This window comes from Cuculus canorus, chromosome 6 (genome assembly GCF_017976375.1).
Source record: "Cuculus canorus isolate bCucCan1 chromosome 6, bCucCan1.pri, whole genome shotgun sequence".
In the NCBI taxonomy this organism is placed as follows: Eukaryota; Metazoa; Chordata; class Aves; order Cuculiformes; family Cuculidae; genus Cuculus; species Cuculus canorus.
The window spans coordinates 27,562,174-27,582,287 of record NC_071406.1 but is presented as its reverse complement, the minus strand read 5'-3'; the positions used below and the strand labels follow the sequence as shown (position 1 = coordinate 27,582,287).

The following is a 20,114-nucleotide window of genomic DNA, read 5'->3' as shown; positions in this document are numbered from 1 at the left end:
GACCTCCTGCAGTGAATCCCCTGGTGAAGTGCTGCCTCCAGGCTCTTGGGGTATGATAACACAGTACTTCAGTCAGCTTTAGCATCCGCTGTGAAGCCAAACAGCTGTACGTTGGGTTGGAGAAGGCTGAGTGTTCCAGTTTCTTCACTCTTTTGTTGGTCTAAGATCACACAGGACATTATTAGCTCACCAGAGAATGAACAATGTTCTAGGTATGTGTCCTAACCACTTTAAATGGTCTTTTCCACCTTAAATCCATTCATCCTGTGCCAGTACTTCTGAATTCCACTGCTGGGGTCTGGCTTCAGTGATCTACTGTATTCAGGCAAAGGAATTACACTTTTCTGCTAATAGATTCTTAGGGCAAGATCTTCGGATGCCTCAAGGTGCCTTAGATCCAGTCGGATCCTTTGTGAATCATGCAGTAGTGTTTGAACGCCTGAAAAATGACCTTTGTTGCTCTTGTTCTAGACCCATATTCTTCGTCTATATTTGCTAGCACCACAGAAAGCAGAGAAAGTGTAGCTTAAAAATGACTAAGAAGTGGTTCCATGTGGTGTGATGCTCTGGTTTAGCTATCAAAGTGATCTAACTGAATGTCTACATTTAAAAAAAAAAAAAATCCACTGCATACATTTGATTCCACTACTTTAGCTGTAACAATGTTTCTCTGCATATTTTTCTCAATAGCTGTTGTTTTTCATGGTGTCTAACTAACTGAACACGTTTTTTTTTTCGTGGAAATGGAAATGGGTCACCATCCCTGGAACAGAGTTCAGGTCTCTGAAAGACACTTTGGCTAGCTGTAGCTATAGAAGGACTGCATGTTTTAGTCAGCCCCTTGAGTAAAAAATATGACTTTTTAGAAGCAAAGATACTTATTGTTCTGGCTGTATGCCTTAGGAGTTGTTTATTTTAGTCTACTGTACTCCATGGAAGTTACTGCCTCGCTAAGGTTTCGTAACACAACTTGGTGGATAACAGGTATCTTTTCTGGAAGCTACCTGTCCTCACAGGTGATGTCTGCAATCTTTTATTGCAAATAAGGATCACATCGTGGTTGTGAGGTATTGCAGCTCCCCAGATCTTATATCCTTTAATTTAGTTAAGCTTCCCTACAACCCACACGTCCCTCTAATGTGAGCATGGCAACCTCTTTAATTTCTGTCTCGTGACCACTGTAGAACCAAGCAAGGACTTCTGCTGTGCATCTCCCCCGAGCTTCTCCTTTCTGCACAGGTGAGCTACTGTAGAATCCTACTACCAGCAGTTCGATGCTCCAGAGCCCTTCCCATGGTGTAGGAGGGAAAGTCCTGGCTGGGCCTCTGAAATACAGGTCTAAAGAGGAGGCAAGGCATGATTTCCAGATTTCCATGGAGCTGTGGTTGCATCTGAACAGCAGGGACAGGGAAAAGGGGTGGAAATACAAGCATCGATATATCTCAGTTTCACAAGAGCAGCAGTGCTAAGCCCTGATTCTGCTTTGACTTTCATGAGACTCTGTTGTCCCTTTGTCTCATGGACACAGTCCTGCCTGGCTGTGTGGTAGCCCCATACCAGCCTGATCAACACGAGGATCCATAGATGGAGGATCAACATAGGCACTTCTGATGGCACTCAGCGAGCTGCTTACTACAATATCCCCTGTTTCACACAGGCCCAAAAGAGCCTTAATGAGTAAATCCTGTAATTTATTTTTTTTTGTCTTGCAAAGCGAAAATTATTCAATTGAATAGTCAAACACCAGTACCTTGCATTTTGTGGGGAAAGTAGCCAGCAAAAGGTCTCAGAATCCCAGTTTTGAGCTTTCTCCTTTGGTTTGGTAGCCTGAGATATGATAGTGTTAAAAACTAGAACTTTGAAGTTAACAAAATACTCGTACTAAGGGAAAATGGCCCACAACATTTCTTAGTGTCATTTCATTCCCAGTGTTATATATTAGGTACAAAATTGCAATCTTGAAGGTATTTATTAAACTCCAAGAGCATTCATATTTGGGTTCATAATTCTGGCTGGAAAGATAAGCTTGCAAAATAGATATTGAGGTTTGGATTTCAAACTATCTCCAGATATGCAGGTGTTCAAGTTATGACATTCTTGTCATCCATCCTTCCTTAAATTTCAGAGTAGCCGTAGTTGTCATCCTTAACATCTTCCACCTGTTCACGTTAGATCATCATTTTTAGCAAGGTTCAGTTTGCTCAAGTTGTAGATTTTTATTTAAGGTCTCAACCTTCAAGGAGATTGTGAGTAGTTTTTTGCCTGTGATGCAGGCAGTGATGGAACATGAGCCTTCCAAAAGCTTTATCATAATGATTGTACATCATTTATCTCTCTGGAGTAGAAAGTATGTATTTTTTACTACCTTGTTCAGACTTCCATCATTTTTCCTCTATCCAGCAGCATCTCAAGGCAAACATCAAGTTTCTCCTTCTTTCAGAAACTCTTAATTCTTTGAATTACCTTCTTAGCTTGGTGAAAGATTCTGGGGCATAGGACTCTCCACTGCTACACAGGATTATGCATCCACTGTTCTCAGAGGCAGTAAATGTTCACTGTTTTCACCAGTAATTTTCAAAAGTAATTATTTTCAAAGGCAATAATTTAATCAATACTTTTTAAAATGGTGACATCAGTGTATTTATGGATGTAGAGAGGAGAGTTTTGTTTGTGGGGAGGTCAAATAATTCAGCAAAGGCTGTGTGGCAGAACAGGCGAGAATGTAATGTTACCCAACACACCAGGGTGCTCCTCTACACCCCTCCCTAGGAGCTGGTTTTCTAAGCAGGGCACTGGCTGTAAAACTGACAGTCCCCACTTCATTTTATGCTTTAGTCATTTCCCCGTTGTTTAATGTCACAGTGAACGGTTTGCACCTTCTCTTCGCAACACTCCTGTGTATTTATGTGTTTATTGAGGAAACCCCTGTTCTTGACACACCAGCTTATGTCCTCTTCATGCCTGACAGTCCCTGTTCACCCTGTCAAATTTGAAACTAGCCTTTTGTTTGCCAGAAAAGTAGGTTGTGTATCGTTCATAATAGTGTCCTCTGACTGGTATTACTTGTTTCAATTAATTAATTACAGAGAGCCTCAGAATCAACACACTGCTCTGCTTCCAGCAGCCAAACAGTGTCTGAAAACATATCTAGGCTGGATTACTGGTCAGTCATTTATGGTCAGTTTTGAGGGATTTCACAAGAAGCATGAAGGTTTGATCTTTTCTTTCATATCTGAAGGCTCTGAGCAATTTGAGGCAGGTCAAGAACCCACTGGGGAAGTGGTAAAGGTTTCCTGTCAAACCACAAGAGGAAGATAATTGCAGTGCAGAGTCCGTGAATGCACTGGCCTTATGGACCGTGTTGTATTTATGCTGCAAGACACGTGAACAGGAGAGATTGTGCATCCTAGTTTAGGGACTGGTAGTGCAGGTTTGAACTGATTTAAAGAACAATTGCAGTCTTGAAAATAATGTATTCTTCTGTCAGTAAAAGAATTCTTATTTAATTAAAGAAGAAGAGCCTGAAGGTGTGAATGGCAAAGATGTATTGATAACAAACTTACAAAAAATACAGATGCACATACTTGAGGTACAGTGTCACAGTGAAGTCTCTGCTGTGCTTTCACAGGTTTTGTTCCCCTGCTGTCCCACAGCTTCGTGCAGGAGAGCACTCTGCACTCTCCTAGTGTGGAGCTAAGGAGTTTGACAGTGAATATGGGGATGAATTGATAGCATCAGACTAAATTACCCCTAACAAAAGCTCATGTGCAATACACCGACAGTGCTTCATGGCTGTGCCACAAGCATTGGCATTGGAGGTAGACTTTTTTTTTTTTTTTGTCCCCAGTGGAAAGTTTATCGTAAAGGAGACTGTAGAAAATGAAAGTTCCCTCTGTAGTAGCACTACAGGAATCTACTCTCAAGCAAACCCACTACATTTTCTTCATCTAAAAGCTGACATCTTTAACACTTTTTTAGCACTTTGTGTGTAAGTCAGTATATCGGGCAGTGTGCCACTTGAGACACAAGGCTAGAGCAAAACAGGTCTCAGAGCAGTACTAAAGTAGGTGCGTCATGACTGAGCACAGGACCATCACGAGAGTTCAGGGAAGATGAGAAAGGTGAGGAAATGCTGATTTCCCATTGTCCAGGTTCAAGTAGCTGGAAACCTCTGCTGCCAGAATTTCTATGCCACAAGCAACTTATACCTGGAATAGGAATGGAAAATTAGTTACATGCAACTCCCATATATCTGAGTCGGTCTAAATTCTGATTCTATTCTGTATGCCAAACTGCTTCTGTCTATTATGCTAAGTACTAAGTACTTGCGGAGTTCCTCATTCTCTACAGATTATTCGCCCTTAGCTAGTAATACTCAGTAAAACTAACAAATCACTTTCCCAGAGACATTTTGGATACTGGGCATTATCTGAAGAATCTGGGTGGAACAGTTTCACTTCTCTTCCTCAAGCATAAGGTCATTAATTTGCACTGATATGAAGCAGTTGCATTTCTAGAAACCAGCCCACCATTCTGATTCAAAAGCTTTCCAGACATTTTGCTTTCCATTTCTTCTTCCTTCTACATGACAGCATGAACCCCATAACAAGCTCTTGTAACAATCTCACCCACCCAGCCAGCCAGCCTAGAATCAATGGGAGATGCAGTAAGCAGCCCTTTCCCTCCTACAGAAAGCCTTGCAACAGATAGAAGCAGAGGTACAAGCCCAACTAGTCTCAATACAACCTCAGATTCTTGTTTTTTTAGCTGCATTCACTGCTGCCATGGGCATGTATTCACTGTTGTACTCATGGGAGTTGGATTCACACTGCCGATTCTGCAAACAGATTAAAAATGCCATGAATTTAATTTGTGGTCACTAACCTCTGCCACTCCTGCCTTTGTTCTTTAAGTAGGGCAGTAACTCTGACTATTTTCAGTGGGAATATTATAGTCAGAATAGACAGGACCTCATGTGCAAAACTTGGAATAAAACAAACTGAAAATGAAAAATACACAGTCCAAAAGAATAACTAATGTCCATGGTCTCCTTTCTTTCCTGAGCCAGCTGGTTCTTTGTTTAAATGGCTTTGCTAGAGAACAGAGCTGGAATTGCTCCACTGATGATTTGTTTCTCCTTCTTGAAGAAAACAATCAGGTGAATTGCTTACCAAAGTAATTTTGCTGACCTGTGCAGCATTTCTCCTCTCCTTTGATTCCCAGACTTTAAATCAATAGACAATTCTGTCTTAGAAAAATTAAATCTGAGGTGCTGTCAGCAATGACTGAATTCCAGTGGTAAATTAACAACTCAGTCCGTTTGTCAAAAAACATATCGCATGTAGAGTGAGTATGTGCCTGTCTCACCCTCTAAATCTCATTAAATCAAGTTCCCCATCCATGACCTTTGGACAGAGGGTTGCACAGAATCCATAGACTTGCTTACCTTGTTCTTTAAGCAACAGGATACAACATAGCAGATACAGAAAATCATGGCAAACATGATCAGGCCAATAATAATCCATGACATGAGTCCTAGTGAAAAACAGTCTTCCTTATCTGAGATGGAGAGACAAAAAATGTCATTACTGATAGTTAGCATTTTACCCCTAGAGATAACTTTTCAAGTTCTTTCCCCTCTTCCCTTCATATTAATAATATAGGGAAAGTGAGCTCTGGAGAATTATTTGCCTAAGGTGAAAAGCCACCTTAGAAAAGTGTTTTCAGCAGGAAGCAGAACATTGCAGTTTTCCAGAAGGTGAGGTGAAACTCTTGATGCACAGGGCTAAAAGTGTAGACTGAAAAGAAACAAAGCCAGGCTTGACAGTGTGATGGTATTTCAGATCTGAGCAAGACTAAAGTTTGCATCCAGTGAGTACCACGGGTGATTTAAAGGACAGCCTGATGCAAAGAAGGGCAGACTTTGGCAGTCATGTTTTGATAGGAAGGCAAGCTAAGGGACACGAAATTACCCTTGCCCAGATCTGGGAGTAAATATGGTAGGGCATGAAACATCTGGCAATAGCTATGAGAATCTGGCTAGCCCTACAAAAGGGAAATGGAGAGCTTTAGGAAATACTGCAGACAAAATGGATGTCACATCTTGATTCTGAGAAGATGTTTTAAGTTCAGAGAGGGCTGAGAGATAATTTGACTCAACCACATAATCTTAGCCTTTGCATTTCTGTTTCTGTCTTTGCTTAGTCCTGGTGTTGAGAGATAGGAAAAGATATTATAGGAAGGGAAGGACAACAGGCCGTACCATGTTGCAACTGAACTATATGGAGAATCAAGAAGGGGCATGAGCAAAACCACTACTAACTCTCTTAGCATAATATACCAAATTGCTACTGAGTGAAAATCAATTAAAAAATTAAAGCCTGTGCAGTGATTCTTCCAAATTGAGTCCAAGCCCTTCTCAGTAAAAGGCAGTTGTGGGACTCTTCTGCCCTAAGAAGGCTCTAAAGCTGAAGCCCTGCTTCAGAGTGGTAAGTGCCATATTCTTCACATCAGTGTGACATCGTAGTTCCATAGACCACTACTAGCACAGATATCGGACAGCTGATTTATTTTTTTTTATTCTATGCATGTGATGATGGCTCACAGAATGGATTTTTTTTTTTCCCCTTAGCTGGAAATAATCCAATATTTTTATCCAGCAACTTGGAAAATGGACAATGAGAAATTTCTGCTGCAGGCAAAGGTGGAACTACAGTACTCCAGAATATGTAGTCTAGCTAGTTTGGGTGCCCCCAACAATATGCAGAGCTCAGCATGGTGTGCAAAACCTGCCCAAGAAGATGAATAAATACCAAGAAGCCACGCTGAGCAGTTTGCCAACACAGCTCTTCTGTTACCAGGCCCGTGCTAAGTAATGTTAAGCTGCCTTGGAAATACCTGTGCAAATTCTTGTCACATTTTTTCACTGCTGCATAGCCATGCCCAATGTCTACTTATCGCTAAACCGAAGTGAGAGGAGAAGAAAACAAACTTACCTTGGATGTACAAATAGGTTTCTTTCAGCCGGCATTCTATATATGGAGGGGGTAAGAAGATCTCCAGGCAGTAAGTGTAAATGTCGATATGTTTTCTTTCCAGATTTTTAAGAATGAAAGTGGTGCTGCTATTTGAATGCTCCGTCTGACAGTAGGTGACATTACTCTTGGGGAAATCTTTCTCCTCACTCAAATGGAGTGCACAGATCTCCTTCTTTTTATGCCCTTTGAAGAGGGTCATGCTGAATTCACTTACGTTTTGGGGGTTGGGGAATGTGAACCTAAAGTTTCCATTTTCAAATTCCACCATCACCTGAGGGTCAGAGACACCAGGCTGATCTGAACACATGAAAACAATAAGAGCAGTCACTCACACAGCAATGAAAAGAATCCCTAAAATGTTAAGAGACTCATTTAAACAAAGCAAGTGAACCATGTGTTGAAACCTAAGGCATGCAAGTACTCAGAGTAGTTTGTCTGTGGAAAGCAGTTTGTACGATGAGATACCAGTGCATCGTTCTAGTCGTGTCAGACATTACCGAGAAAATAAATGGGATAAGACCTGGCCTGTTATCTGCCATAAGGCTGAAGAGGTCACTGTTAGCACTGGATCGGTTAAGTTCCTTGGTAATGTTTAAAACTACCATTGGACCAAACACTACATGGAGATAAAATCCCTGCCTCAGACTGATTCTCCTAAGAATAGGAGAATCAAGGTGGGACAGAGATGATAATTATCTCTAGTTCATATTCCATAATCTGCATCCTAATGATGTAGCTGAAAACTTAAAATGGGATGTGAGCCCAAAACTCCCATGTAAGTGCCTTAACCACAATATCTATCTTCCCTTTCTAGAATAGATACTGGATGAGGTCTGACATAAAGTTCAAATGTAATGATAATACTTAGATGGCTACAGCACCTCTATCACTGACATATTGTGAGGAATAGAGGACAAATGTCACTTTGTGCATGCACCCATATGCAATCCAAAAATCGCACTTGACCTTCCCAAAAGCTGTCTGAAAACCTCTCAGATGTAGTATATATATCTCATTTTGCAAAGTTATTGGAGAAGAAAAAGAGAATAAACTGACCAAGGACCTCCTTCTACCTCATGGTTCGACTTTGTAAAGTCAGCAACTCCTTCAGCCAAAAATGTGTTAAAGTGCACTGTAGGAAAAGGACGTTTTTTTCTTCAAGGGAAGTATTGTCTGATCTAGAAAGGCATTTAAAAACAGAAATCAAATTATGCAAATGTACCTTACCTACATTTTTGCATGGACTTGATGAGCAGCTATCAGCTCCTGAAAAATACAAAATTGTTTCCTCCTTAAAATTCAACAACAGAAATGCAGGAACAGGGGCTGAGCGATGCAATGTTAAGATGCTGAAGTTATTTTCTAATTTGTGTCATTAGCCTGCCAGATCCTGTCTGTGCTACACTATAAAATCATATGATGAGATAAAAGCATGAAATATAAAAATCAAAGTAGAAAGAAAATTCATTGAGCAAAAATTAATATCGATCACACAGATAGCATTTACAAACTCTTAAAACACTTCTGCAAAGTAACAGGTGCACTTCATAAATAGAAGTTGATATGAAAGTAAAATTTCCCCCAGAATACTGAGGAAATCTGCCCTCAAATAAGAGAGTATAGTTTTGATTTCTCATGAATCCAGAGTTTGCAACAAAAGTGTTACTTTCGGTCTATGTTCATTCTGTTTCCCCCAGTGCTCACCAGTGCATCAAAACATCTTATGGCATATCCAGAATGAATATTCGGAAGATGCTCCAATACATACAGCAAGAAACCATTTGAGCCATGCATACATATTTGTTCCCTTTTCAACAGCAACTTTTCTGCTTCATGACTATTAGAGTGCACTCAGTCCATTGCACACAGGCAGCCTCTGTTACAGCAGACAGGTACATTTCTAACAATTGTTCTGGCTTTGTTTGTTAAGCGGCTGCCTCCATCACCACCCACTGAGAGTTGAATTTCCTGGCTAGGTTGATGGCACGTACTGCATTGAAATGGTTTGTACTTCAGTACTGACAGCGTAGCACAGCCTGATAGTGCTTCATTTGGAATTCTTTTTGCAGCATCCTAAAACTAAAGGTACAAATGGGTACATAGACAAGAAGGAAAAAAGCCTGTATCTGCTTTTCCTGTTCTCTGGTAGCTTGAGTAAGTTCTTCAGAGGCCACTTAGAATGAAATTTACTCTGCATGAGGATTTTGTGATGCTAAGGAAATACGGAGCAAATACTTAAAGACTTTGATGCACCATCCCATTCTTCTTACTGCTACATGGCAGTCTAGATCCACACAGAGCAGGTCCTCAACTGCACTAGGTATTGCACTGATTACACAGCATCTTTCTTCCCAAGGCACCTGTTATGTTTGACATCCAGCCTGTGTATGCACAGAACAGATTATTCTCATCTGGGTACCTTTGTAGCTCTCAGCTCTTCTCGATGGTGGCAGTCTTTTAGTCGCCATGCTTTTTCCTTCTTTGAATTTGTGCTCCCCAATTACCACCATCATTGAGGCCATTGAAGTGACTGATCCACATTTAAAATATTTTTAGTGTGCAACATAAGCTAACAGACTTTTGGAATACACTTTGTGATACTCAGTTGAAAAGCAATAGAAACTGTTATCCCTTTTTGACTGATTTACCCTCTTCCTAGTTATCACACTCTTCCTGGCTTACTGTGTGCAGTCAGCACCCTTCTCTAATTCAGCACCGGTTCTAATATCTGTACTTCTCTCAGGACTGTTACTTAAGTTTGTGATAACAGACAAGGTATTTGCCATCTTGTACCAGCAGTATGAATACAAGAGAGACAAAACACACAGCTCACCAACCCACAGTGAAATCGAGATCGAGATACACTGAAGGCACAGATACAGTAAGTTCAAGCCCTCGCAATGGTACATAGTGTGACAAGATGAAAGCAAAGGTCGAATGAATAACTAGTTCTTGATGATCACTTGGATGACAGTGAAAGAAAACAGCATCTAGGACAACAGCCTTTGAAATAAAGGTCTTGTAAAATACTCTGTAGTCTGATGGGCTGTAGTTTGTTAATATATACCTTCAACATTAGGCCTAGCAGCAGGCAAATTATTAGGGAAGGGAATTAAAACCCAAGTGTATTGATATAGCAGCAGCTAGGGAGCATGGCAAATATGTAAACTGACCCGATACGTTTTAGAAGCACCCACCTGTGGCTGAGACCTCTACATTTGTCACTGGCCATCTGAGAGGACAGACAGATGCTGACACTATCGGGACAACTGCAGGACTACGCAGTGCCACATTTCCCCAGTGGCCCAGAGGAGCGTGGAGCCACCCTACTCTGAGTGCTAAGGCAACACCATCAAATTTAATTTCTCTGTTTTCCTCTAAGAATTGTTTACTTTTGCTGTGAGCTAATGAAATCTCCCTTTCATAGGGAGTAGTTTAAAATGTTTGTCAGAGATCATGGTTTTAATACTTGTTTATAATGGAAAAGGGCAGAGAGAGGTCATTCTCAGAGCATGTAGTTCATGTGACCTTGTGGCAAGCTGAAAGGTTGTTTTGTACCCTCTCAGGCCCAGAAGCCTCAACTGCCTGTTTTCAGAAAAGACTCAGTAATGTATTTCTCTGAATGAGCGTTTTGGTAAATGTGATGCATTTAGTGTTCCTCTGAAACAAGTGACCACACAGAGTAATGTGCTTAGCAGAATATAAGGGGAGGACGTTTTAAATTTATTTAATTTGATTAACAGAGATTAATAGTGCCTGAGATTAAAACACAAAATTGTCTATGTGGATGACAACAATGGGTGAGAGCTGATTGGATTTTCAACTCGCTACCTATTCCGCATCAGCTCCTAATGTGAGTGCTCTCACTGCATACTAAAAGGTGGCTTATTCCTCTCTCCCTGTGCCTAACTGCTGTTCTCCTGTGCCCACGAGTACCGTTTTGTTCCTAAGGTAATTCTATGAACCTGTAACACTCTATGGTGAATGGCAAGACACGTTTAGAATGTTATTTGCCAAGCTACAGTCAGAATAAATGTACATCTAGTGAGATGGGAGGTAGAAAACTAGGGTTTAAACATCTACTCACTAAACCTCCCTGAAAATACCTAAAAATACGTGACTAAAAGAAGACATCATAGTATTGTTGGAAATGAATCTCGCTGGTTCAGTAGTAAAAATGCTTAGACTTGGCCTTCAGGTTTCTTTTTGGTATTTTTCATTAAAAATGGTAATTCAATTGCATATGAGGGGGTTGAGACAAGAGGAATCAAATCTTTCATTCGTTTCATAGCAGTGTCACACTGTGGAGTTGTGTAGAGTTGTTCCTGGCTCACCTCGTGTGAAGAAGGATGTCAAGACAAATATTGTGGTTCAGATGTGAATCCAAGAGATGAACATGTATATGAAAGTAACATCTTGCCATCTTAAACTATGAAACTGTGTGTGTAAATTCCATGTATATGTGTTTTTACAGTCATGTACATTTCTGTCTCCATCTCATCTTTACTGAAGTGGCAAAGCACTTTGGCAGAAGTTTGGTCATTTCCACGGCAGTGTGCTTAGACACTGAGGCCAATGAAACGCAGGTTATTTTCATTTTTATGGGACTGCAATTCTGAGCTTTCTGGTTGCTCTTTGGTATGAATGCTATTCACAAATACCACCAATCCATCACACATTTTGGTCCTAGCAGAAGCTTAAAACCCTATTTTGATTAGTTTTAAAACTTGGGGTTTAGAGTGGGAGGATAGAATACTCTTGCTTGGTTTTCTTGCTGTTTGTCTGTCCCACCTCTCAGAAAACCAATTAGCTGATAAAAAGCACAGTAATAATTCTACTCAGGTGTGATTGCCTCTGAAGATAAGCAAGGAGAGTGCAGACCGTGCCTTTAAAACAAACACGTTTGTTTTGTTAATACTAAATGCATAATGAAACTGCAGTTTTTAAAGTTGCTATAGCTTTGACCTTTCAAGGCACTCTGAAAGATGACACTTCAAATTCAGTGTCATTAGTCATATGCCTAAAACTAACATGTCCCTATCTTTCAAGAATCAAGGATTAAGAGAGGAAATCAGTGCTTCTGGGCAAAGTAAGTAAGGGCCAGAATTACTCTAGAAAGCCATCTAGAATCAGAATTATTTCTGTGGTACAACATATGTATTGGAATACAGAAACTCTTATAAAATATGCCAGTAACACAACAGCCATTGTTGATAGCATTTCAGGCACTTCTAAGAAATTACCAGGATTTGATCCTGGATTGACAATAGGAGATCTGTGGGTGCACAGTGATAATGCTCTGCAAATATTGGTGTGCAAAAACTCATGTGCAAAGTTTCATAGCAAGGGCCTCAAATACCTTGTAATCCTATAGCTCTGTACTCCAAAATCCCATTGCCTGTGTTCCACTACAGGCACCAGAGAGGATCCAAGCTCTTAAAAGCAATTTCTTTATCACGATTAGGTTATCAGATCATAAACCACATACACACACATGTATCACTTTCTGTGACCTATTTACTTTAAAAAAAAAAAAATCCATAGAACACAAATAGGGCTTGCTAATCACTAAGTCAAAAAAAAAAGCAGCCTGTTTCTTGGCACGCAGAATGACCTTTTAGATAGCTCCAGCCACATGCAAAAGCATGCTGGTCAAGTATACCTGCTAAACTGACCAGCTGAGAAATATTTAACAAAATTTATGGGATTTTTTGTTAGTAGATTTAAGAACAACTTTTCAAGGTGTAAAAGAGCATCTCATGTCCCCTTAGAGATACTGATCACAACTCTTCTTTCCTGTGATTTCATCCATCTTTTCAATCTATCTAAAAACTCCAAATACTATCACTGCATTACTTAACCTTCAGAAGGCTATCTCCATTACCTAAAGAGTTGGAAACTGTTTTTGTTTAAATTAAAAGTTAAATTCTGTATGAAACCTCAGGAGTACTCATATTCTACAGGGAGACTTGAAACCTATCCTTTAGCACTAGAATTTCAGAAGAAAATGTATTCAATAGCCCTTGGCATAACCTTCAAAGGATGTTTAGATGGTGCTTAGTAACTGTGCGCACTAAATCCCAGGTCTTGCTTATACGACACATCATATCAAACCCTTGGACAGTATATGTATGAAAAAAATGACTCTTCTTAACCTGATATCATCTGTATTTCCATCCTGACTCAGTAATATGTGGGTTTCAGAGAGGCTACAAATAAACGTGAGATCTGGGATTTTGCTTTGTGTAGCTGTGTTAAAACACCAAAGCTTGTAAAACGTTACATCCATGTTTATGGCTGGACTGTGATCAGTGCTGTCACCGTGCGCCTTCTCAAACACAGCATTAGGAATGCTATGCTTCCTTTTAAGTTCATCTGTGTTTCAAGGCTGCACAAAAATGATCTCATCCACTCTTCCATACCATATGCATCTTGCACAGTATAAAAATTCCCTGCCCAAAAAAGAGCAGGTTTAATATCAATAATTTGGCTTCTCTTTATTAAGAGAATTCACCATCATATTGCTGTAAGACCTCATGTCCGGCAAGGGAGGCTGGCTGAGGCACTGCAGTCTAAACAGCTAGAGGATAACATTGAGCAGATAAGCTGAAGAATATAAACAATGAAACCTTTCAGTTTCAGAGCAAATGCCCCATGCTGGCAGGAATTCTCTTCCCAGCAACTCTAGTAATATTAAATTTGAGCACAGTCTTTTTGCAGCTGTTTTACTTTATTACCTCTGCTCCTCCAACCCCTTGCTATCATGCCTCATTTACTGTCTCCCATCATTGGGTGGGCTAAATTCCATAGAGACATCTACTGCAAGGAGAATAATCCAAAATGCTACTCACCATACAGGACTTCAAACAGAAAGCAGAGGACACAGACAGTTACAGCAACCAACTTCATGCTTGCCTGACACAGACGCACTAGACTTCTGTCTAATGTGAAGATGGGGAGGAATTAATGGGTAGAAAAGGAAGTGGTTTGTGGGCAATGGGGGAAATTATATGACAGTCAGAAGGACTTTTTAACTTAACCCCTGACTACGTTATAGCTCTGTCAGCATTAGCTGTCGCCCACACCTGTGGAGTAAGCTGTTGGGGTTTTTTTTCTGCCTCATGTGTTGATATTACAGACAGGAAGATGAAAGGTTTTCTGACATTACATTTCACGTTCACTTGTGCAAGGACTTTTTCTGGTTAAATCCATCACGGTAGAGGCTACTGTCATCTACACACACTGCAGATGACACACTTCCTGCAGATGACCCATAGTCCTCTCATTCCTTGAATTAGCTTACAATGCACACACATTTACACCTGGCAGCCTGGTTTCTCCCCAACAGTTTTGGCTGATCTTAGGTAACTGATCATGTTGCTCTGTGTGGGAACCATTCCTGAGTAGGCTATGCGTCTCTCATGTGTCCCCATCCTGGAATTCATTGGAAGAATGTGTCCAAATTGTAGAAGGATCTCCTCAGCCCTGTGAATTCTTGGAGGCTCACTCCAGCATAAGACTTCCAACCCTAGAGGGTTGCTCTGTTAGGACATGAGAAACTTCACAGAACTCTGAGAGAGAAGGAAATCTGACCCAGCCCCCCGGGGCTACAGGTCAAGAGTTTCCCTTCTTTCCTTTCTCTGCTCTTGTGCAGTACACTCTGTTGTGACCTGCTATCCATCTGTATTCAGGGAACGTTTTAGGACACTTTGGGATAACATGTTCTAAAATGATTTGGAACTGGCTATTTATTTATGCCTATAATACTAATTTTAGTGCAGGTAACATGCTGGAAAAGCAGCTTCTAAATCATATTTAATATATTAGCTGCAGTTAGCATTCCTGATTGCACAAAAGGAAAACACAAAGGACAAATTGTGGTGCCTGACAGACCCTCCTGGGACTGAGTCCTTGTAATGGTCATGCAGTGGTACCAAATAAATTCTGAATAACAGGGCTGGGTTACAGATTCACTCCTGCTTCGTACCATGTGAATAAATCTTCATGTGTTGGTTTACTCTTCCTCAAAAAGCGAATTAATTTCTTTCACTACTACTGCTAAAGAACTGTTCATGTGGACACTGGCAGAGAGTTTTACTCTCTTCAAAACTTTGCATAGTCCTGCAAAACTTTGCACTTTGTTCAATTAAAACCAGAGCTAAGTCACAGTTTCATCTAAATTTTCAGCTCACGTCTCTGGAGCCAAACTTAAGTAACTCTAACCAGAGAACATTTCTGCGGTATATTTTTGGTTCTGAAGCTCAAGAGTAATATATGGAGGTTCAAGAAATGAAAAAGCTGAAAAAGACACATCTGACTCCTGAGGTTTGTCTATGAATTTAGGACCCATGTTGGAATCTACTGAGGTTCCATGTAGCACCATCTTTCCCATCCCCTGCAACAACTTATGGGAAGTGCTGAGACAACAGAACAGCCCTCCGCTGGGACAGGACCTTTATGGCCCTCCAAGTAAGCATAAGGCAAGCAGCCAGAAAGGCTTGTAGTAAAAAGAGCTGCTGCTACAAAGTTGATGGAGGAAGAGAAACCTGTGTAAAGTACACCCATCCACAGCTCTGGGAGAGTGTGCTGACAACACAGCGAGGACTGAGGCCCTGCTGAAACCCCACTGGCTGGGAAGGGCAATAAACTTGTAGAGGAATGTACTCTTTGAGCAAAGTTCTAGTTATTTTTTGTGAAAACAAACTTTTAAACAAATTGGTATTATTAGGGTTAGAAAGTGTGTGATCTTCCTTAAAAATGTAAAAATTTTGCCAGGAAGGTAATTTGGACAGAAAAGAGATTTTCTTTTTTTACAGAATATAGTTATTTTGGAGCCACTTACTCCTCCTCTCTGCGCTCTGTGTCCTTATCAGTTATACTAATGTAGAGATGATTAATACGCATCTAGTTCCCTCCTGGGTAAGAACAACTACCAGCATAGATTGGTTGGCATAGATCTTGCTACAACAATTGGAGCAAGTCCCACTATCCAGTAAACAGTTTGTATTTGTCCTCTGTTTCTCCTGTTAATATAGCCTCAAGTCCAGAATTACCCCTTCTCCTTTTCTCCTTCCTAGCACGTGGAATTGCTGGAACACACTATTCCCTTTATTTCCAAAGAGTCCAGCCCAGGGCACACTTTGGGGTATGTTTGGCAGCATTCTGAAGTTTGATGATAAGACAGTGATTTCTTTTGCTGGTCAAGTGTATTTGATGATGAGACAGCAGAGCCTTGGGCACTCACAGTGTATGTTCACAGGCTAGGAGACACAAAGTGAGTGTGAGGGATTCTTGCCTTCTAGTCCCGCACCAGAGACTCCTCTGTTGCCCTTCAATCTTTCTGTCTTTGCCTCCCTCCTCTGTCAGTGCTTTCCTACTTCACAAAGACATTGTAACTGCAATTTGGAAATGTTTCTTGAAAATACTACGGTTGGTTACGGTTAACCACCTGGGACAAGCAGTCTGTTTCCACAACAAGCTTCCTATAACTGCAACTATTTTTGCTCACAAACACGTGTTTCCTTTTTCCATCCTCACTCATTTCTCTTCTCTTGATTCTCACTCTGTCATCCACATATGCCTCTCAGAGCCCACTTCTTTCCTCTTCTAACCTGACCCTACCCTGTGTCCCTGTCTACCTTTCTCCTCAAGCAGAGGCTCCCCTTCAGCATGTGCCGTAACTCCTCTCTGGAATGTAGTTTCTGCTTTCCCCAAGCTCCATTCTTTCTTACCCATGTCTCACCTCAACACCACCCTACAGTGATGAACTCCTTTTTGTCCTATCATCTCGCTTCCAACTTGCCTTCACTGGCTATTAACAATCTGGCAAATCCTTACAGGCAATTTATGTAATTTAAAAATGTATCCAATGATACACCCAGTTTCAGAGATTAACAGGCTTGCTCATTGCTTGGTCCATACGCTAGAGTCTTCTACCATGCAGTCTTCAATGCTTCTCCCTTCTAACACCAAGCGACTCAGAAAACAACACCTGTGCTGCTTCCCTAAGGAGACTGATTCACAGCAAAAATTTTCCTGTCATGTACAATGTACAATTTTCTTTGCTTTGTTTAACCACGTAACTCTTACCACACTTACTGTTATCACCCTAAATAATGTCTGTGTTAGCAAAATGGTTTGTATCCCTTTGTTTGCCATGGAAAAAACTACATTGAAGTAGCTTGCTTTGTCTCACAGCAGCTTTCCACGTCTGCATGTGGATGATGAGCAGTTGCCCACAGCAATATAAAATATTCTCTCAATAAAATGTTTTGTGATTCTCTCTGCAGAGGCTGTTACAGTGTCCACACAAATTATATTCTGTTGTCTCCTGCTGCTTCTCATTCTTTGCTTCAATATCTGGCCTATGTTCTCATGACGCCAGGTCATTCCCTCAGGGCTTGAGCAGAAAGCTTCCACACTCATGCATTTTCGTTTCCTGTCCACTTAATTGAGAAGGGAAACAATGACTTTCACTGTGCTATTTTAAGGTTCTGTGAAGGCTTTAAATCCTACTTCCTATCTGCATCACTCCCCATTAGGTGAGTAAACAAGCTTCAGTCATTCAGGATGTAGGGATTTCAGCCTGAAACGCAGCTCATGTGCTCCCTCATTTGTTCTTTTGCTCCCTTTGCTGTTAGGTAGTCCTGATCTCTCCCACAGGGCCTGGGGCACACTGTAATACTCTCTCCAGGTGCCAGTGAAGGATACTAGGGGTCAGCTCAGTGGCAGGGCAAACACCTCTCTGCAGAGCAGATCTAATGAGATAACTCCCTTTGGGGTGTGAGTGCGTGTGGCTTTGCTGCTTGGTACAAGCTCGGGTACCCCATGAATCTTTTTTCCTTTTGATGATGATGCTTGAGAATATCTCATTGTCATTGACAATGCAAGGGCATTGACCTATAAATTCAGTCAAGAGTCGCTAAGTGGCAAATTGACTAGCCAGGCTGCCCAGCCCAGTGCTAGATGTCCCATCCCTGGAAATGTTCAAGGCCAGGTTGGATGACTCTGAGCAACCTATCGAGTTGAAGATGTCCTTGCTCACTGCAGTGGGGTTGGACGTGATGACCTTCAATGGTCCTTCAAACTGTTCTATGAACTTAAATGCCACTTCAGATCCTGTGACTAATGTTTAGGACTGGCTCGCTCAAGGCACTGAGAGCTATCTAGGCAGAAGACTGTCTCCATCCAGTCTCAGCAGCTGCTGTGCCTCTGTGTGTCCAGTCCTTTGCAATACAGTTAACTAAACAGGTACCTAGCCACTTCTCCTGAACACAGAGTGTGGATAGGAATGCAACAATGAAGGGCATGTGCATATGCTGGTGTGTGACCTACTGGATGGCAGTAGAAGGTTTACTGTCTTGAATAACAACAAAGACAACAACCATGTTGATACCCTTAAAGATGCACTGTGAAGAGGACTGGGATCAGTAGGTACATTTCAATGGCGTAGGCCTGAGTATGCAGGAGGTACTTAGGAGAATACCAGGGTTGTAAGCAGCTTGGGTTCATGGGCTATGCTCCAGATAAAGGAGGATAACTTCTGAAGCCCTTGTAGTTCCCATATGGCCAACAGCTCCACTTTTATCTAGAATCAGAAAGGTAACCATGAAAGCTATTCTCATTTTGGACTTGAATTTGTCTTTTGGTGAAACAGTGAGAAATTCAACACATTCTGCAAAATTTTCACACATCAACTCTTTTAAAGCTCATAGTATGGTGGGGACTCCTGTTATGTGGTTATCTGGTCAGCTGCCTTGGAGGAGTTAGGACTGAAAGAGGCATATACTGCGGTGGTACCTGGGGTTTGTGGTGTGATTTTTATCTCGGCATTGTTGTACTCACTTTTTAAAATTAAACTTTTGCTACTACTGCATTGACAGTGTAAGAAAGGGGAACTTTCTCCAAACAGAAACAGCCCTCAAAGGTGTGATGCGTTCTTGCAGATAAGGGATAAATCAAATGTCATGCTGAAAATTGCAAAGGCAGGTGAGGCAGCACAACCCTGGCTTGGACTTCCAGAAACACTGGTGTGGCTTAGGAAACACATGCAACTGTTCCCAGCTGACTGAAGTGCTTTTGGAAAGCCTGTCTTCCAAATGATTTCAGTCCAGGCTTTGCTGTTGCTGTTAGCAGTTAACTGGAGCTAGGCTTACACAGCTGAGGCCTCGGTGGATTTGGAGAAGTATAAACAAGGAAATCACAGCTTTCCTAGTAACTAAGTCTCTGCTATTTTGTGCCTGCCATTCAGGATTTTACAGGTTACTGCCTTGGGAACAAATTGCTGTCTACACGTAGGCCAGAGCTAAAGGCAGCATTCCCACCTGCAGAGTTTGCTCCCTCATGCTCAAGGCTTGGTCCAGCCACACTCCTCCTTTGAGTGCCAGAAGAAGGACAACAAAGCCGGGCACACAGCACTGCTGTGTCACTCCTGTGGGGTGGGCTCAGTGAAGGGCTTCTTTCCCTTTTGGCAGGAGATGCTTCTGAGAGCTCCCTTCAGCCTCAACCAGCCTGGGCACTGTGGCACGGCGGGAGTGGCAGTGGGGATCAGCAGCAGGAGTGGAGGCGCCTGGTGGACAGCAGTGGCCTGATACAAAAGGGAAATACTATTACCAAAAGTGGAATATTTTGATTTAGGCTAAAGTAGAGTTCAGCTTTCATCCAAGTAACTGTATTTTTTGAAAGTTAGACAGAATGTGTCTCTGATAGCATGTTTATTTATCTAATAGATTAACACAGACGTGTGGGCTGCTGTCACCACTACCATTTGCAGTCTCTCCGCACCTCAAATGCAAGGTCAGGCAGAGCTGGAGCCACGTCCAAGTTATCAGAGTTGACTGTCTTGAATCATGGAATCACAGAATGGTTTGGGGTTACAAGAGACATTAAAACTCATCCAGTTCCAACCCCCTGCCATGGGCAGGGACACCTCCCACCAGACCAGGCTGCTCAAAGCCTCATCCAACCTGGCCTTGAACACCTCCAGGGATGGGGCAGCCACAGCTTCCCTGGGCAACCTGGGCCAGTGCCTCGCCACCCTCATGGTGAAGGAATTCCTCCTTATGTCTAGTCTAAATC

The 20,114-nt window shown here is 41.6% G+C and overlaps 1 protein-coding gene across 2 annotated transcripts; it reads right to left on the bottom strand.

Moving 5' to 3' along the window:
• Positions 1–2,150: 2,150 nt before the first annotated feature.
• Positions 2,151–14,017, bottom strand: LOC104058271 (inducible T-cell costimulator). Of its 2 annotated transcripts, none has more exons than XM_054070062.1 (6): positions 13,889–13,974; positions 8,269–8,303; positions 6,996–7,334; positions 5,447–5,559; positions 4,747–4,837; positions 2,151–4,208 (listed from the first exon to the last, which is right to left on the bottom strand). In XM_054070062.1, the coding sequence occupies exons 2-5, from the start codon at positions 8,276–8,278 to the stop codon at positions 4,748–4,750; spliced, it is 552 nt and encodes a 183-aa protein (XP_053926037.1). In that variant the 5' UTR covers positions 8,279–8,303; positions 13,889–13,974; the 3' UTR covers positions 2,151–4,208; position 4,747. The 2 variants fall into 2 exon arrangements, with proteins under 2 accessions (XP_053926037.1, XP_053926036.1); XM_054070061.1 differs by having other exon boundaries at positions 2,153–4,208; positions 8,265–8,303; positions 13,889–14,017.
• Positions 14,018–20,114: the final 6,097 nt, after the last annotated feature.

What these genes read in the sequence shown, in the direction of transcription:
- LOC104058271 (XM_054070061.1), bottom strand. Translation starts at nt 13,946, where the DNA reads ATGAAGTTGGTTGCTGTAACTGTCTGTGTCCTCTGCTTTCTGTTTGAA. An exon ending in TCTGTTTGAAGTCCTGTATG is followed by an intron (nt 8,304 to 13,888) that starts GTGAGTAGCATT and finishes TGTATTTTTCAG; the next exon opens with GAGCTGATAGCTGCTCATCA. An exon ending in AACCTATTTGTACATCCAAG is followed by an intron (nt 5,560 to 6,995) that starts GTAAGTTTGTTT and finishes TCTCCATCTCAG; the next exon opens with ATAAGGAAGACTGTTTTTCA.